The sequence below is a fragment of the Erythrolamprus reginae genome, chromosome 8 (assembly GCF_031021105.1).
Source record: "Erythrolamprus reginae isolate rEryReg1 chromosome 8, rEryReg1.hap1, whole genome shotgun sequence".
Classification (NCBI taxonomy): Eukaryota; Metazoa; Chordata; class Lepidosauria; order Squamata; family Dipsadidae; genus Erythrolamprus; species Erythrolamprus reginae.
The window spans coordinates 59,096,261-59,112,231 of record NC_091957.1 but is presented as its reverse complement, the minus strand read 5'-3'; the positions used below and the strand labels follow the sequence as shown (position 1 = coordinate 59,112,231).

At 48.8% G+C, this 15,971-nt stretch overlaps 1 protein-coding gene across 2 annotated transcripts in view; it reads right to left on the bottom strand.

Annotated features, from left to right (window-relative positions):
- The window catches only part of LOC139170831 (gamma-aminobutyric acid receptor subunit beta-4), a 47,947-nt gene that overhangs the window by 17,789 nt on the left and 14,187 nt on the right, over window positions 1–15,971 (bottom strand). For both annotated transcript variants that reach the window (XM_070758353.1, XM_070758352.1), the window contains 2 exons: window positions 10,463–10,530; window positions 2,544–2,764 (listed from right to left, as the gene is read on the bottom strand). In XM_070758353.1, the coding sequence (XP_070614454.1) occupies window positions 2,544–2,764; window positions 10,463–10,530 (289 nt within the window). The remainder of the gene's footprint in view (window positions 1–2,543; window positions 2,765–10,462; window positions 10,531–15,971) is intronic.

Here is a 15,971-nt window from a genome sequence, read left to right as displayed (position 1 = left end):
AGCGGAGGCGAAAGTTTTTCTTATTTTGAATGTTCCGAGTGGCCTGGTATGGAGATAGGGAGCGTGCGCAACCTGCCCCGCCTCTCCTGCAACCCCCTTGCTGAGAGCCCGGGATGAAAGTGCTCTCAGCAAAGGGACTGAGACGGGCAGGGCGTGCGTTCCGGGTGCGGAGGAGCCGCGCCCAAAAGTAGGAGGCGGCGGAGGAGCAGAGGGGGTGGATCGGGCGGGGGGCAGTGACGAAAGGCCGAGGGGGCCGGAGGCAACATGGGGAGGCAGGGGCGACTGCGGCTCCCTTCCCTTCTGCTGCCGGCGCCTCCCCGCCCCCCCGCGGGACTGCGCGCCCATGGAAAATGGGGACTGCGCGCCCATGGAAAAGGGTGCGCGGGGCGGTATTTTGTGGTGCGCGTGCGCTCACGTGTGCAGCCTACAGGGAACGGTGCTGGGCAGTGTACAATTAATTAATAAAATTAAATATTCAGATGGAATAATTTAAGAGGGCAGGAGCCTGTGTCTGGGGGTGTTTCCATAGGGCCAACCAGACCCATGGTGGTAGTGGGCTTTGAGACCCTTGTGAAAGACCCAGAGGCTGGAGGCTTGACCATCTCTAGGGGGCAAGATGTTCCATAGTGCAGCCAGAAGCAGTCGCAGAAGCAGAGCTTCTTTGCCCGATGGGCTCCGTTGCCTGCCTTCTCAGCCTGAACCAGTGAAAGGTAATAATAATAATAATACAGTAATAATAATAATAATAATAATAATAATAATAATAATAATAATAATTTATTAGATTTGTATGCCAGCCCCTCTCCGAAGACTCGGAGCGGCTCACAACAGTGATAAACAATGTACAAATCCAACACTTAAAAACATCTACAACCCATATCATTAAAAACCATACAACTCAGTCATACCATTCATAAATCGTAAAAGCTAGGGGGTATATCAATTTCCCCATGCCTGGCGACATAGATAGCTTATGAAAGGCAAGGAGGGTGGGGGCAGTCCTAATCTCCAGGGGGAGTTGATTCCAGAGGGCCAGGGCCGCCACAGAGAAGGCTCTTCCCCTGGGGCCCGCCAGATGGCATTGTTTTGTTGACAGGACCCAGAGAAGGCCAACTCTCTGGGACCTGATCGGCCGCTGGGGTTCGTGCGGCAGAAGGCAGTCCAGGAGGTATTCTGGTCCAATGCCATGTAGGGCTTTATAGGTCATAGCCAGCACTTTGAATTGTGCAGGTGCCGTTGTGATGGGGTGAAGCTGCTTCCACAACCAGGTAGAGCTTTATAGGTAATAATCAACACCTTGAATTAGATCCAGGAGCAAACTGGCACCCAGAGCATTTCACGAAGCAGAGGTGCTATACCTCCCAGCACCCAGTACACGGCTCGCCTGGCTGCGTTCTGCACCAGTCCAAGATTCTTTCTGTGGGTAGCCCCGTGTGGAGCATGTTGCAGTAGTCCAGCTGAGACATGCCTTGGGCCCACATACCGAGCAGAGCCCCCCCGCCCCCCGCCCTGGAACTTGCACAAGGCGCAAAGGCCCTCCTAGCCATGGCTTGCTCAGTTACCCACGGCCCATCCAGGACCAAAGATGACCAACCTCTGGACACGGAGGGACCCGCCCACAGCCCCTCCATCTGACTAGGCCTCCCCACGCAGACCCCCACCGCCTCCAGAGCCTCAAATGATGGGAGAGAATTTGACATTTTAGCCGCCACGTCTCTTGTTGCTGATCCACGTGGCTCTTGGGATCCATTCCGGTGCGTGGCCACTTTCTTTCCCTGCCCTGCGTGCCCTCGGGGGGGGGAGGGGACCCCTTCTGCCTTTTCTTCACCACCCTGGTATGTTTGTCATTTCCAGGGCCACACGGGGTCAGCCCCCCCCTTTGTTCCCCCCCATGATCACCACGTGGCCTCAAGTGCCAGTACAGCCCAGACTCATGGATAACTCCCCACCACTACGTGTCATCCCCGGTGGCTTGGTCTCTCCTGACAAACACCTCGGACCACGCCTCGTGGACCTCTGGTGACCACAGCAGAGCTTCTAAACTATCCCGCGCTACAAAGGAATTCAATCTGAACTGAATACTTCCTATGAGTTGTTAAAAGCCATACACCACGACAACTGCACTCGATTGTCCCCCTCGTGTGGAGACCACATCTTCTTCTAAGCCAGAAATGGAGAAGGAAAAGGAATTTAAGCCAAAACTTTATCCGAGGCAGCGAACTGCAGATACAAACTGTTCAGGGGTCAATGGGTAACTCATGCATTTTGGCCACAAACTATTGCAGCCATGCCACAAGGCCACTGATTATGAGAAAACCACAATTTTTAATATCTAGATTTAGACTTAAGATCAAAAGCCTTTTTGAAATGAAACTGAAGGTAACTTTGAAAACCATACAAATAAATCAAACCCAGATCATTTTTCTAAATTACTGGAAAAATATATTGATATTTTTAAATATAATCACAATGCAAACATGCCACAGAGAAGCCAGCTTCCGCCTCATGTTCACTAGAACCCAAAGGGTCGAATTCGGACTCACCTCAAGCCGTAAAGGACGGTGCCATCCGGGTGGAGGCGGATCATGCGGTTCTTGACCGTCACGCCGTGCAGGAAGGACTTCTTGTCGTTTAGGAAATACGTGTCGGGAAGCCACAGCTGGTCAGCCACCCGATTGTCCAGGGTGAGATTTAGAGCTAGGTCACTGTAGGCCAGGCGCTTATCTCGCCAACTCTGCTGGAAATACATCGTGATTGTATAGTCCTGTGAACAGAAGGGCCAAAGGTCAGAAGAATGGCCATCCCACCGAGAACATTGCGTCCATAAAAAAGGCTCTATTGAGCGTGCAGAGAAGAGCAACCAAAGGGACCGGGGACTGGGGGCGGTCTGGTGCTAGGGAAGGACCAGGGGAGACAGGACAGCAAGGGCCCAGGACTTGAGGGGCGGCCACAGGAGGAGGAAGAGGGTCAGGCAAGGAATAATGGATGGAAACGGACCAAGGAGAGATTCAACCTGGAAATAGGGAGGAACAGCCAACCGATGGAACAGAAGCGGCCTTCAGATGTTGTGGGCACTTTCGAGAAGAGACGGGGCTGGACTAGATGACCTACGAGGTCCCTTCCAAGGCTACTGTTCTATTCAGCAGCACAGAGAGTATCGGGGAACCTGATGGCCACTGAGCTGTTTCAGAAACACGACGGGACACACAGAATCCCGGGACTGGAAGCGGCGGTGGGCGCCAGCTTACCTCGCTGCCGGTGCGTTTGCTCCTGCGCCGTGTGGGCGCACTGTGGGTGCGTGCAGGTGGGTGTGATTTGCGCATGGGCACATGCGCAGTACAAACAACCCTCAAAAATGTCCAAAACCCCCCACTGAAAACAAAATGGTGATGCGTGCTCAGGAGAAGAAAAACCAATAAATAAAAATCTGAAAAAAACATTCAGAAAATTCCCCAAAAGACGGTGACGCCCACAGAGCGGCACTGACAGATCCGGTTCGATGACATCATCGTGATGTCACCAGTCGGCCGCTACTCTTTCAGGTGAACCAGCCCAAATTGGAAGGGAACTTGGGGCTCTGCTAGTCCAACCCCCAGCGATGGCAAACCCCTTTTTTCCTTGGGTGCCTGCGTGGATGCCCGCACCCATAATTCAATGCCTAGGGAGGGTGAAAATGGCCTCCCCTGCCCCCCCCGAGGCCCCCTGGAGGATGGAAACGGCCCATTCTTCAACATCTGGTGGGCCTGGCAGGCTCATTTTTCGCTCTCCCCAGGGTCCAGAGGCTTCTCTAGAGCCTGGGGAGGGCAAAAACACTGTCCCATCTCCCCAGAGGCTCTCTGGAAGCTGAAAACGCCCTCCCAGAGCCTCCGTGCGAACCAAAACTCAACTGGCCGGCACACACGTGTGGGTTGGTGCTGAGCTCGTGGGCCGGCAGATATGGCCCCGCATGCCACCTGTGGCACCTGTGCCATAGGTTCGCCATCACTGCCCTATACCATTCTGAACAAATGGTTGTCTGGCCTCTGCTTGAAAACCTCCAGGGATGAGGGTGCCCACAATGTCTGGAGATAAACTGTCCCACTGATTGTTTTACCATTGGGGAAATTCTAGGTTGGATGTCTCTTTGAGGGTCTTGTCCTGCCTATGGTACGTTGAAGAAGAGGCTGACCCTCTCCTCTTGGCAGCTATGCTATCCTCCTCCTCCTCCTCAGTTCCTTAGACCTATCTGGCTCTCCCACTTGTTTATCGTATGGTTCAGCCGGCCTTCTCCGTGCTCTTCCTAGGATCTCACCATGGTTTCTGTATCTCAGGGACCAGAACTGGACGTGGTGTTCCAAAGGAAATCTGACCGTTGCAATAGGAAGGGATGCCACCACCTCACAAGAGCCTGAAACTCTGCTGGCTTTTTTTGGTGTCAGTAGTGCTGACGCGTCTTTAGGTGGAACCTCGTGGAAAATAAGTGGGTAAACTTGCCATTTGAGTGGTCACCCACTGGGAGACCCAGGACTCTCTCACAATTGCTACGGTTGAGTCAGGCATCACCTATTGTGCACCTGTTGCCTCTGCATAAGACCTTGTTCTTCTCACCACTGAGCTGCATTTTGGAGAGGGCCCAGTGTTCAAATAGCCCAGGCCCCTCTGAGTCCGGAATCTGATTGACTTTCCCCTCTGTCTATATCATTTAGGAAGACGTTGAACAGTGGGCCCAAGACAGAACTTGATGCAGTTGGTCAGCCAGTTACAAATCCATCTAGTAGTGAGGCTGCCTATCGTACCGTCCTCTATTTTGCCAAGAAGTAGGTGGTTTTATCCAACGACTTATTGAAATCTTGGTAAACTCTGTCTACAGCATTTCCCTGGCTCACTAATGGGGTTGCTTTGTCAAATAAGGCACCAAGGCTTGTGTGGCATGACCGCTTTTTGATAAACCCATGCTGGCTACAGGTTGGTTTGCTCATTTGTAGGTGCTCACAAATGCACCGCTTGATTATTTTTTTGCAAACAAAACCAACATATTTTGAGCCTATGTGAAGATCTAGCTCCCTTGAGAAGTTTGTGATTCTTGAAAAAGCAGAAATAAGCAAGGGTCCTCGGAGAGGGGTGGCATACAAATCTAAATAATAATAATAACAACAACAACAACAACAAGAAAGAAAGAAAGAAAGAAAGAAAGAAAGAAAGAAAGAAAGAAAGAAAGAAAGAAAGAAAGAAAGCCAGAAGCAGGCGCATGTTTGAAGAACTGAAGGACCAAGAGAGGACACCGTCTTGAGGGAACATAAGCGGGCAAACCTGCCATCTTAAAAAAAAAACCCAAACCCCAGCAAGGGTGACCTACTGTCTGCTCAAAAGTAGCCGTGGGATTATTTATTGTCCTGATTAAGCATCTTGTGTGAATACAGCCGTCCTTTTGCGCTGTGCCTCCCCCTCAGTCCCTGTGGGAGGGCGGGGGGGGGTGTTTCTCCCAGATTCTGACCCGTCCAAAGGCTCAGTCCCCTTCCGTGATAAAAATAAGACCTTTATTCTGCTGTCTGCCCTCCGTGTTCCACCGCCTCACTGCCGTTTTGGGTTGGCAGCTGAAGAAGAAGAGAACCGTTTCCAAAATGCAGCGCTATTAAAACTTAGTTATTTCTGGAATTATGCTACTCAGAGGTCTGAGAAGGACGGTAAGGAAGAGGCCCCAGAGATGGGAGCTTCTAGAGAGGGGAGAGGGCTGGGGAAGGGCCCAGGGAAAGGCCTGCCCCATCTCCCAGCTGAGGGCCAAGCCTTCCACCCAGGAAGCGGTGCGCCAAGCAAGGACGGAGCCTCCTGCCGGAGCCTGTCCTGGGGCCGCCCAACAAGGAGAGGTCGCCCTCCTCCCGTTGTATCCCTTTGTCCTGTTGCCTAGCAACGCCTTATTGCCTTGGAATCCTAATGGGCTCCCCCCGCCCGCACCCCCCCCCCGCTTCCTTCCACTCGGCAGAGGAAAGTGGGAATGCTTCGTCTGTCCATCCGTCCGTCCGTCCGTCCATCCGTCCAGAGGGCCTTAGTCCAGCAGAGCTGCCTGGCTGCCCCGGGGCTCCTATCAGGGCGAGATCAGCTTTCTGATCTGACTGCTCCCACAGCAGAGGAACACTTCCTAACACACACACACACACACACACAAACACGCACATGCACCCTTCTGACATGCTCGGAAGCACAACAAAGACCCCAGGGCTCAAAGCGTGCGCACCCCTTTCTTAGCTAAGAAGAACCTTCACGCTGCCAAGTATGACAGAGAGAGGGGCAGGCTGCTGGGCTAGCCCCCCCTCCTCCAGAGAGCCAGGTTCAAGTCCCCCTCGGCCATTCCCTGGGGGACTTTGGACTCTGCAGCCCTGCCTGGCAGGGGGGCTCTTAAGTGGGCACAAATTGCCCTGCAGAGGAGGTGGGGAATGAATCTAACTTTTAAAATAAAGGGGGGCTTCTATCCAACCCTTGTCTTCGGAGTCTTTGGAGCGGAGACAAGGTGAGGGAGTGCGAGGGTTCGGGCCGCCCAAGCTCACAGAGTGGCCCTCAGACCTCAGCCCAGTCTGCCTCACCGAGCGGGGGTGGGGTCTCTGGGGATGCAGGGGGGGAGGCCTTGCCCTCCGTTCCCGAATGGGACGCAGGACAGGAATCTAATACAACCACACGTGAGCCCAAAACCTCCATTATTTAAGTGAGGCAGTTGTTAAATGAATTTCCCTCCGTTTCTGGCCACCGTTGTAAAGTGGATCCTTGCAGTTATTGAGTTAGTCACGTGGTTGTTAAGTGAATTTGGCTTGTCAGAAGGTCAGAAAAGCTGCTCACGTGGCTCCCCAGGACACTGCGACCGTCATGTGTATGGACCAGTTGCTAAGTGCTCAAGGTTTTTATCATGTGGCACAAGGGTCATAAGTGTGAAAAATAGCCATGTCCCCTTTTCCAGTGCAGTTGTAACTTTGAATGGTCGCTAAATGAAGAGGTTGTAGGGCTACCGCATAGAACTATTATGGGATTCAGACAGGGGATCGAACAGACTCTTTGGCAAAACTAGCTTTGATTTCCTTCTGTTTTAACCCTCTGCTGCAGCAACATTGCGAGGTTAATTAATCCTATGAATGGCAGCAGGCAGCCATCCCAGCTAGCTTGTCTCCATAGCAACTCAGCTCGACTGGCAGGATGTGAGGGAGGCGGCATAAATCCCCAGCTTCATGGCGCTGCACCTGGTGGCCTCCCATCCATCACGCAGCAGCTGCCACACCCAATTTGACGTGTCTTTTTACTGGTACTGGGGTTGTATAGGATTAATATATATTAACTACCATAGATTGTATATTTGATATGCAGCCCCAGACTATTGCTCTGCGTTCTAGCCAAGAGTTGGATCCTCAAGGATTAGCCACTTTCTCAAGGTACGTTTGGACTGTTGATTCCATTGCCCTGAGACACGGAGGAGACCCCCATCAGCCCGAAGGATTGTGGCAGAGAAGCCAAGCGATTCTTAGAGAAGGGATTCTTAGGAGCCCCCTTCCTCGAGCTTCCTTCTCAGGACCCCCTCTGTCCAGAGAGGAAGGTTTGTGGGGGTGGGCGTCCTGCTGGCCACTCGAGGCAGCCAGGTGTATCAGCACGCTGACCTTGCAATAACCGTCTTAGGCTACCTGGCCTCTAAGGCAAAAGCCAAGCCCAGAGTCTCCGGAATCTTCTGCGGGGCCTTCCCACATGGAAAGCTTCATTTCCCTCTAGCCTGACATCACAACGTTTGCCCTGGGGGAGGGGGGGCTGTATTGAGGCATCACAACTCAAGACACCACACATAGCTACGCCAGGATAGTGTTTACACCAAAACACACATTTGGGTGCAAAGAAAAAAAGAGAAAAAGGCCAGCATAGTCCTAGGCTGCATGAACACAGGGATGGTACGAAGATTGTGTGAAGTGTCCGTAGCGCTTTATGCCGCTTTGGTTCGACCGGGCTTGGAAGGCTGCACCCAGTTTTAATCCCAGCAATGCCCAAAGAAGTTGAGGCTGACCATAGAAGAGCGATTGCAGGGACTGTATACTACGTCCAGGCTAATAAAGAGAGCGTGGTGCCATGGCTGTGGTCCCCGAAAGGCTGTCCCAGAGAGGAAGGGCTGGGCCCATTCTTCCAAGCACTGGGGGCCCAAGAAGAAGCCATGGAGAGAGCCGACCTAGAACAAGGGACACGTTTCCAGAGAGTGAGAGACGGAGCCATGGACTGGCTGGCTTGTCTTCGGAAGATGTGAGTGCTCCGTCCATCACGGGAAGTTTTTAAGAAGAGTATGACCAGCCTTGTGTTCAGAATGGTGGAGGGTTTCCTGTTCAAGCAGAGGGTTGGACTAGAAGACCTCCAAGGTCCCTTCCAACTTTGTTACTCTGTGATTCTTCCCATGATTCAAAACTCCATTTCAGATTCCTCCCTTTTTCTCACTTCAGGAAGATGTAGGTCAACCACACCTTTCATGAGAAACAAACTAGTTATGGAACAACTTCGGACCAGCACCTCTCTCCACTGAACACCTCATTATTTTGTGCCCTTCACTTTTAAAAGGACAATGCAGAAGCAAACCTCTCCCATTCAAATGAAATATTTTAACTTGTTTTGCCCCAGTGAAGGAACTGTTCCATTCAAAAGAAATTGCCGGCTCTTCTCCTGCCATTGAGATTGGGCTTGTTCTCAGCAGATCCGGTCAGTCAAGGAATCGTTTAGCAATCAGTAAGAAGTGGCAAAATTTCCCTTTTGGAGTTTGATGGCTTTTCAGTGCCCAACATAGTCTCCATAAAAGACAAGCCAATCACATTAGCATCCAACATCAGGTTGTTTTTTTTTTTTAAAAGCACCTCTTCCATCAACCAATAACTTCTGCCTTATTAGGTGGATCTGAACTTGTAAATATTTTTCTCAAATCAGTTAAGATTAGGACTTAAACATTGCTCTTTCTTAATATTCTCACCTGTGATGGAATTAGATACCAATACAGGTGGAAAGGGAAGGAATTCAACATTTTAACACCATGCCCCACCCAATGAATAAATGTGTGATGGATAATCTATGAATTTGTTGTTAACTTTTAATTATGGGGATTTTAATCTGTAAATTTTATTTAGATTTCTACATGTTGTGAGCCACCCTGAGTCTCAGGAGAAGGGCGGCACAGAAATCAAATACGGTAAAAAAATAATGAATAATAAATTAATGAATTTTGAATTGCATAATAATTAATTTTCAGACTCAGTCCCTAAATATATTATAATGACTGCAAGTCAGAAGATTGACTTCCACATTTTCCTGTGGGTGAAATCCAGGGACTAGTCCCGATTCCTTTCTAATGTGCACTAGGAAGGGCAGAGAAAACATCGCAGAAGTTTATCTAGTTTTGAAAGAGTCTCCAAGTCAAGAAAATGTGATCAACACATTCTCGTATCAGAATATAAAAATTATTACTTCTAGTCCCATAGATATCTATGGAAATTTTTCACAAAATTTCAATGCAGCATGAATAGGCCTTCTAGCTACCTGCTCGTGCATACCCTACTGGGGAGGGGCCTCATTGACCCGAGGCATGCAAAACTTTCCCCCAAGTTTTCCAGAATGGAGTTTTCACATTATCTATTCTAGGATGATAGATTCTAACAAGCCTCCACACTGAATTCGATGCAGAACCTTTTCACAAGAGCAAAAACCAGTGGGGTACTTCATTAGCTGTCAATTCAATGCAAGATCATTTATTAACTAAAGACAGTTTTTTCTATCATATTTCAAAAGTCTTTTGACTTTTGTATGATATTTGCCATCAGGATAAAATAGAATTTGCTGCAAATAATCATCATGACAGAAGCATGGCATTAAATAGTATATTTTCTGTATACAATATTATATTATAGCAATGTTCTGATATCTCAGCGGCTGCCACAAAGAAGAAAGAGTCAAGCTATTCTCCAAAGCACCTGAGGATGGAACAAGACGCAATGGGTGGAAACTAAACAAGGAGAAAAGCAATCTAGAACTAAGGAGAAATTTCCTGAAAGTTAGAACAATTAATCAGTGGAACAGCTTGCCTCCAGAAGTTGTGAGTGCCCCAAATACTGGAAGGTTTTACGAAGAGTGGAGAACCATTTACCTGAAACGGTGCAGGGTTTCCTGCCTGGACAAGTAGTTGGTCCACTCTAGAAGACTTCTAAGGTCTCTGTCAAATTCTGTTCTGTTCTAGTCTAGTCTACTTTATGGTAGTCTAGTCTAGATTCTATTCTATTCTACTCTAGTTTAGTCTAGTCTAGTAGTCTTTGGAAATTCAAACACTATACCCATGTTTGAATTCATGCGTGTGCATTCCCTATGCTCTGGCATACTCACTTCTGGCTAAACACTGTTTGCCAGTTAGGCCAGTAAGAACATTAATGCCTCTCTGTTCAATTCAATTGGTTGCATGAGATGGAATGATTTTGTCATTGACGTTCATACTCACCATATTCACTTCAGAAATCTGATCAATGCTGGAAATATGGATGCTCATCCCGACCGTGACGGGGTTACCTGAAGCACAAGGAGGTAGGATTAGTTCCCATGCAAGTCCAGCCAACCTAGGTCTGTCATGGACAATGCCCCCTGTTCTTTGTCTGCAGAACAAAACCCCAAGCTCTTAGAAAATGCACCAAGTCAACTGGGCAGATGGGTTCTTGAGTCCTTGCAGCTATTTCATCATCACGAGGCCAGGCAACCGCAGCACTGCCCGGCTGTCTGAGCTTGACCCTATAGCAGCAGGAATCCAGCCGTGCAGCCTTGACTTCCATGTATCCTCTGCGGTGGGAAAGATTCAAAACTCACAAGAAAGTGCTTGGGTTTAACCTCTGCTAAATGCCACTGAAGCCTTGGTAAACCTCACACCAGAATGCAGGAGAGGGATAACCGACAGCTGGCTAAAAGTTAATTCCCTCCTGCAGGTAAGTGGAGAGGCCAGGTGTCAGGCCGCAGCCCGGGTGCCTGGAGGTTTTGGCCTGCCGCCTTACGCTATGTTTCTTGCTGTGGGAAGAGTGGAGGGGCTGTTGCTTAGACAAAACGAATTCCTTTTAGAGTTTCAAGGTCATCTTTTGTCAGCACCGGCCCGGAAGAAGGTGGGCGTGGACGGACCTGGTGGCAGAAGATTAGTGGTCCACGTGACAAATTTGTGGATGTGGGACAGGAGAATGAACCTGGAAGTAGAAATTCCGGGGAAATCATGGCAGGAGGTCTCCAAAAATAAATTAGAACTTTGAGGCAGTGTTTGCCTTGGACTTTGATTTACAAATCTAATTAATAATAATAATAATAATAATAATAATAATAATAATAATAATAATAATAATAATAATATTTTAAAATGTTAGATGTTAGTTGGAATACTGCCACCACAACTGCAGGCCACACCGAGACTCGTGGTTTTGTTTTCGACTGATTTCCTCAAGTTCTCCCCAAGACACATGGGCTTAAATGCTATGAAAAATATAAGGCCTCCTCAGAATAAAAGGGTCTCTTAGAGGTGCTCTGAAGAACATAAAAATGCTTCCCCCCCTAAATCACAGAAGGAAACGGGGTGCTGCCCTTTGCCCCATTAATTGGTCCCCTGCAACCTGTGTCCACTCATGAAAGAAACAAAGAGCCCTGAAAAACGGGGGGGCTAAGCTGCTCTGAATGCCCCCCCCTGCACAAGCAGCCACTTAGTGGGACCTGTAGCCTCAACCTTTCTAATGCTGTGACCCCTTAGTAAAGTTCCTCAGGTTGTGGTGACCCCCAACCACAAGTCTAGCACCAATTCTCCCAACAGAGCTTTAAGCTGATTGACAGGAAGATCAGAGGACACCCACACTGTAAATGCCTGATTGGTCAGATTGTAAAAATATGTTCCAAAGCGCCAGAGTAGAAGCTCTAGTTTGTCTTTTCCCATGGTCTTAGGTGACCCCTGTGAAACGGTCGTTGGACCCCCAAAGGGGGGTCCTGACTCCCACGTTGAGAACCACTGCTCCAGACCCTTCACTTTCTCAGGAGCTGGGTCCCTTCAACGCAATAATAACGTCCAGCCAATCTGAAAGTCCTGGTGACAGAAAATTAAGGCCAAACCTAGAAACACCAGAAAGGTCCTTGGTCAAAGTTGCCCCTCTTTAGTCAAGATGAGAAAGAATTTGAAGAACCACAAGAGCCGAGAAACTGGACTAAAGAAAAGCAGCTCCCAGAATATGTGCGCGGGTTCTACCCAACCCCTTGTTCATTCATTTGGAAGCATTTTAGAATGGGCAAGTGCTCTGACACCCGAGGCTTTTAGGAAGAGGTGGGACGATATTAGGCAGAAGGTTGGACGAGAAGACCTCCAGGGAGCTTCCCAGCCTGCTACTCTTTCATTCCGTTATTAACACTTAACTTTAATTATGGAGTCCCTCTCTAGACCACTGGGATTGGGGAAGGCTAGCTCCATTGTTTAGTTTTCCTCCTGTGTTGCTGGCTGTGTCCAGGTGATGCTGAGGAATTAATAGTTCTATCTCAACGGCATGACATGTTTCAGACTTTCAGCAGGCTGTGGGAAATCCTACAGGGACCAGGGCTGAACTGTCTTCACTGCCCCCTGCTTTTCCTCTGCATCCACCCACCCTGACTCTACCCCAAATTAAGGGATTACGGGATCACGAAAGGGCAGTTATGAGGGTTTATGTCTTGAGCTGGTTAATTGCCTGCACACAGCAATTACTGGATGAGACTGGGGAAATTGAAATGAAGTCCATGCAAGGCCAAAATAGTTGGTAGACGGACTAAATATTCATCTGGACAGTGTTCAGCCTAATTGAGGAAGAACGGTGCTTCTCTTGCCGTCAGTTGTCTCGGGTGCGTTTGATGGTGAAGAAAACGTTTGCTGCCTTCTTTCTTGGCAGCCACAGCTCAGCACCAGAGAATCCCTGAGCTGGGAAGCTGCAGGTGGGACACCCCCCCCCCTAGTCAGTGTGGGGCTGGAGGCCACTCTCCACAGGATCCACATCCCATGAGGGTTCTTCTACCGGCATTGGGCGCCCGTTTGTTTCTTGGCCAAATTCACAGCCCAGTTCGAGGTGGTTTTTGAAGCCCTGGAGAGAAGTTGGGACCGGAGGTCTATGCATCTGCTCGGGTTCTTCCATTAGTGTTGGAGACTCTCCTCCAGGTGAGGGGAAGAATCCCCTCCCAGAGTAGAGTGCCGGGGAGCCCACCTGATGCTTGTATCTTGTCAGGGCCTGGGAAGATGATCAGTTCGCTTTGAAAGTCCTGCTCTGTTCTTGGATGGCTTGTATACAGTACACACAGCGTCATTGCTTTTTGTACATTGTTTCATAATTTCACAGATTTTAATACGTTTATAATTTGAACTGAGAACTTTGGTTGATATGTGTGATGGAATATGAGTTTGATTCAGAAAGAGGTCAGGACTTCATCAATCCTTATCACAAATACAATTCAGGCTGAAAGGAACTCAAAACAATCCTATCTTTTGTATTATTTATCCGCTGAAGTTGCAGCTTCCAAGACTGTGAACAAGAAGACCCTCACTGCAATCCAGCCTCTGTTTCTTTACCCTGCCTGCCTCAAAGGGCTGACCAAAGATGGACTAGGAGCAAGGGACACCCAACTGCATGCAGAGGGCTGAGACACGAGGGGGGGGCGGGGGGCGAGCCCGTGCAATTTTTATTACTGGCCTATTTCCTTTTGGCAAACAGACTCCCTGCACACACCGAGAAGTCAAACATGTGGCTCGGACTGGGAAAAGTTGTGGCTCCCTGTTTCTGAGAACGCTCCATGGATTCCTTTTGTCTGAAAACAGAAAGATTATTTCTGCATCAGCCTCTGGCTCTGGACGCTGAGTCAAAGAATCTCTGCCAGGGACTGAGAGTCTGCATAAACCTTCAGGTGGTGGTGGGGTGGTCCGTATATACCTTTCTCATATTTCACACCTGAAAACAGGGGTCTGTCCCTAGAGAACAGGATGTTTTCTTCAAGATAATCACAGAGGAACAGCTGGGCTCATTCTGCCCTTGCATATATCGTCACACCCGGCGGGAGATTTGCTTGGCCAGCAGAAGTGGCTGACTTTGCAACTGCCCCATGTCATTCACTGACTGACTTAATACCAGAGAGAGCATCTGTTATTTTAGTTACTATTATTTATTTATTTATTAATTAATAGAGTTGAAAGGGACCGTTAGGTCATCGAGTCCAACCCCCTGCCTGAGCAGGAAACCCTACAGCACCCGAGCCAAATGGAAGTCCAATCTGCTCTTGAAGGTGTCCAGAGTTGGGGAGTTCACCACCTCCCCTGGCAGGCAGTTCCATTGGTCGATCGCTCTGACCGTCAGGAAGTTCTTCCTTATTTCCAGGTTGAATCTCTCCTTGGTCAGCTTCCAACCATTGTTCCTCGTCCGGCCCTCTGGTGCCCTGGGGAATAAAGAGACCCCCTCCTCACCGTGGCAACCCCTCAAGTATCTGTAAACTGCTATCATGTCCCCTCTAGACCTTCTTTTTTCTAGGCTGTCCATGCCCAGTTCTCTCAATCTCTCTTTGTAAGTCTTGGTTTCGAGTCCCCTAATCATTTTGGTTGCTCTTTTTTGCACCTTCTCCAGAGTTTCGATGTCTTTTTTGTAGTGAGGTGACCAAAATTGGATGCAGTACTCCAGGTGGGGTCTGACCAGGGCATAGTAGAGTGGTATTAGTACTTCCCTGGTCTTGGAGCATATTCCTCTGTTGATGCAGCTTAGGATTGAGTTGGCCTTTTTGGCTGCTGCTGTACATTGCTGACTCATGTTTAGTTGATTGTCCACCAAGACTCCAAGATCTCTTTCGCAGTCACTACTGCTGAGTGGGGTATCTCCCAGGCTGTATGTATGTCTAGGGTTCTTTTTGCCGAGGTGGAGGACTCTGCATTTGTCGGTGTTGAACCTCATTTTGTTGGTATGGGCCCACTGTGATAGTCTGTCTAGGTCTTCTTGTACTCTGAGCCTGTCCTCAAGGGTGTTGGCTACCCCCGCCAGCTTGGTGTCATCTGCAAATTTTATTAGTTCTCCTTTTATTCCCTCGTCCAGGTCGTTGATGAAGATGTTAAAGAGTACAGGACCCAGGACAGAGCCCTGTGGTACTCCACTGTCTACTTTTTTCCATGTGGATTTGGTGCCGTTGAGGACAACTCGTTGGGTGCGGTTGGTCAGCCAACTGTTTATCCATCTACATGTGTAGTAATCTACTCCATTTTTTTCTAGTTTGTGGATTAGGAGATTGTGGTCGACTTTATCGAAAGCCTTACTGAAGTCCAAGTATATGAGGTCCACTGAGTTGCGTTGGTCAACTGACTTGGTTATGGTGTTGAAAAATGATATGAGATTGTTTTGGCATGATTTGTTTCTGATGAATCCATGCTGGCTATTGGATATGATCTTGTTTGTTTCTAGGAAGTGGGTAAGTTGTTTTTTGATTATTTTCTCCAGTATTTTTCCAGGTATAGAGGTCAGACTGATTGGTCTGTAGTTACCTGGGTCGGTCTTTTTGCCTTTTTTGTGGATGGGGACTACGTCAGCTTGCTTCCAGTCTTCCGGTAGGTCTCCAGTGATCCAGGATATTTGGTAGATGAGGAGGAGTGGTTCCGCTATGGTGTCTGCCAATTCTTTTAGGACTTTGGGGTGAAGTCCGTTATTGTTGTTGTTGTTGTTGTTAATTAGATTTGTATGCCGCCCCTCTCCGAAGACTCGGAGCAGCTCACAACAAGAATACAAAATACAAATCCAATGATTAAAACAGCAAAACAGTCAAAAGACACTCATACAACCCAAACAAACCATCCATAAAACGAAGCGGCTGAGGGGAATCAATTTCCCCATGCCTGACGGCAAAGCTGGGTTTTTAGGAGTTTGCGTTGAAGGTCTACTCAAAAAACATCGCTACAGTCGCTGACCAGTGGTTGCAAATGCACCTTCGCAAGGGCAGACGCTGGCAGG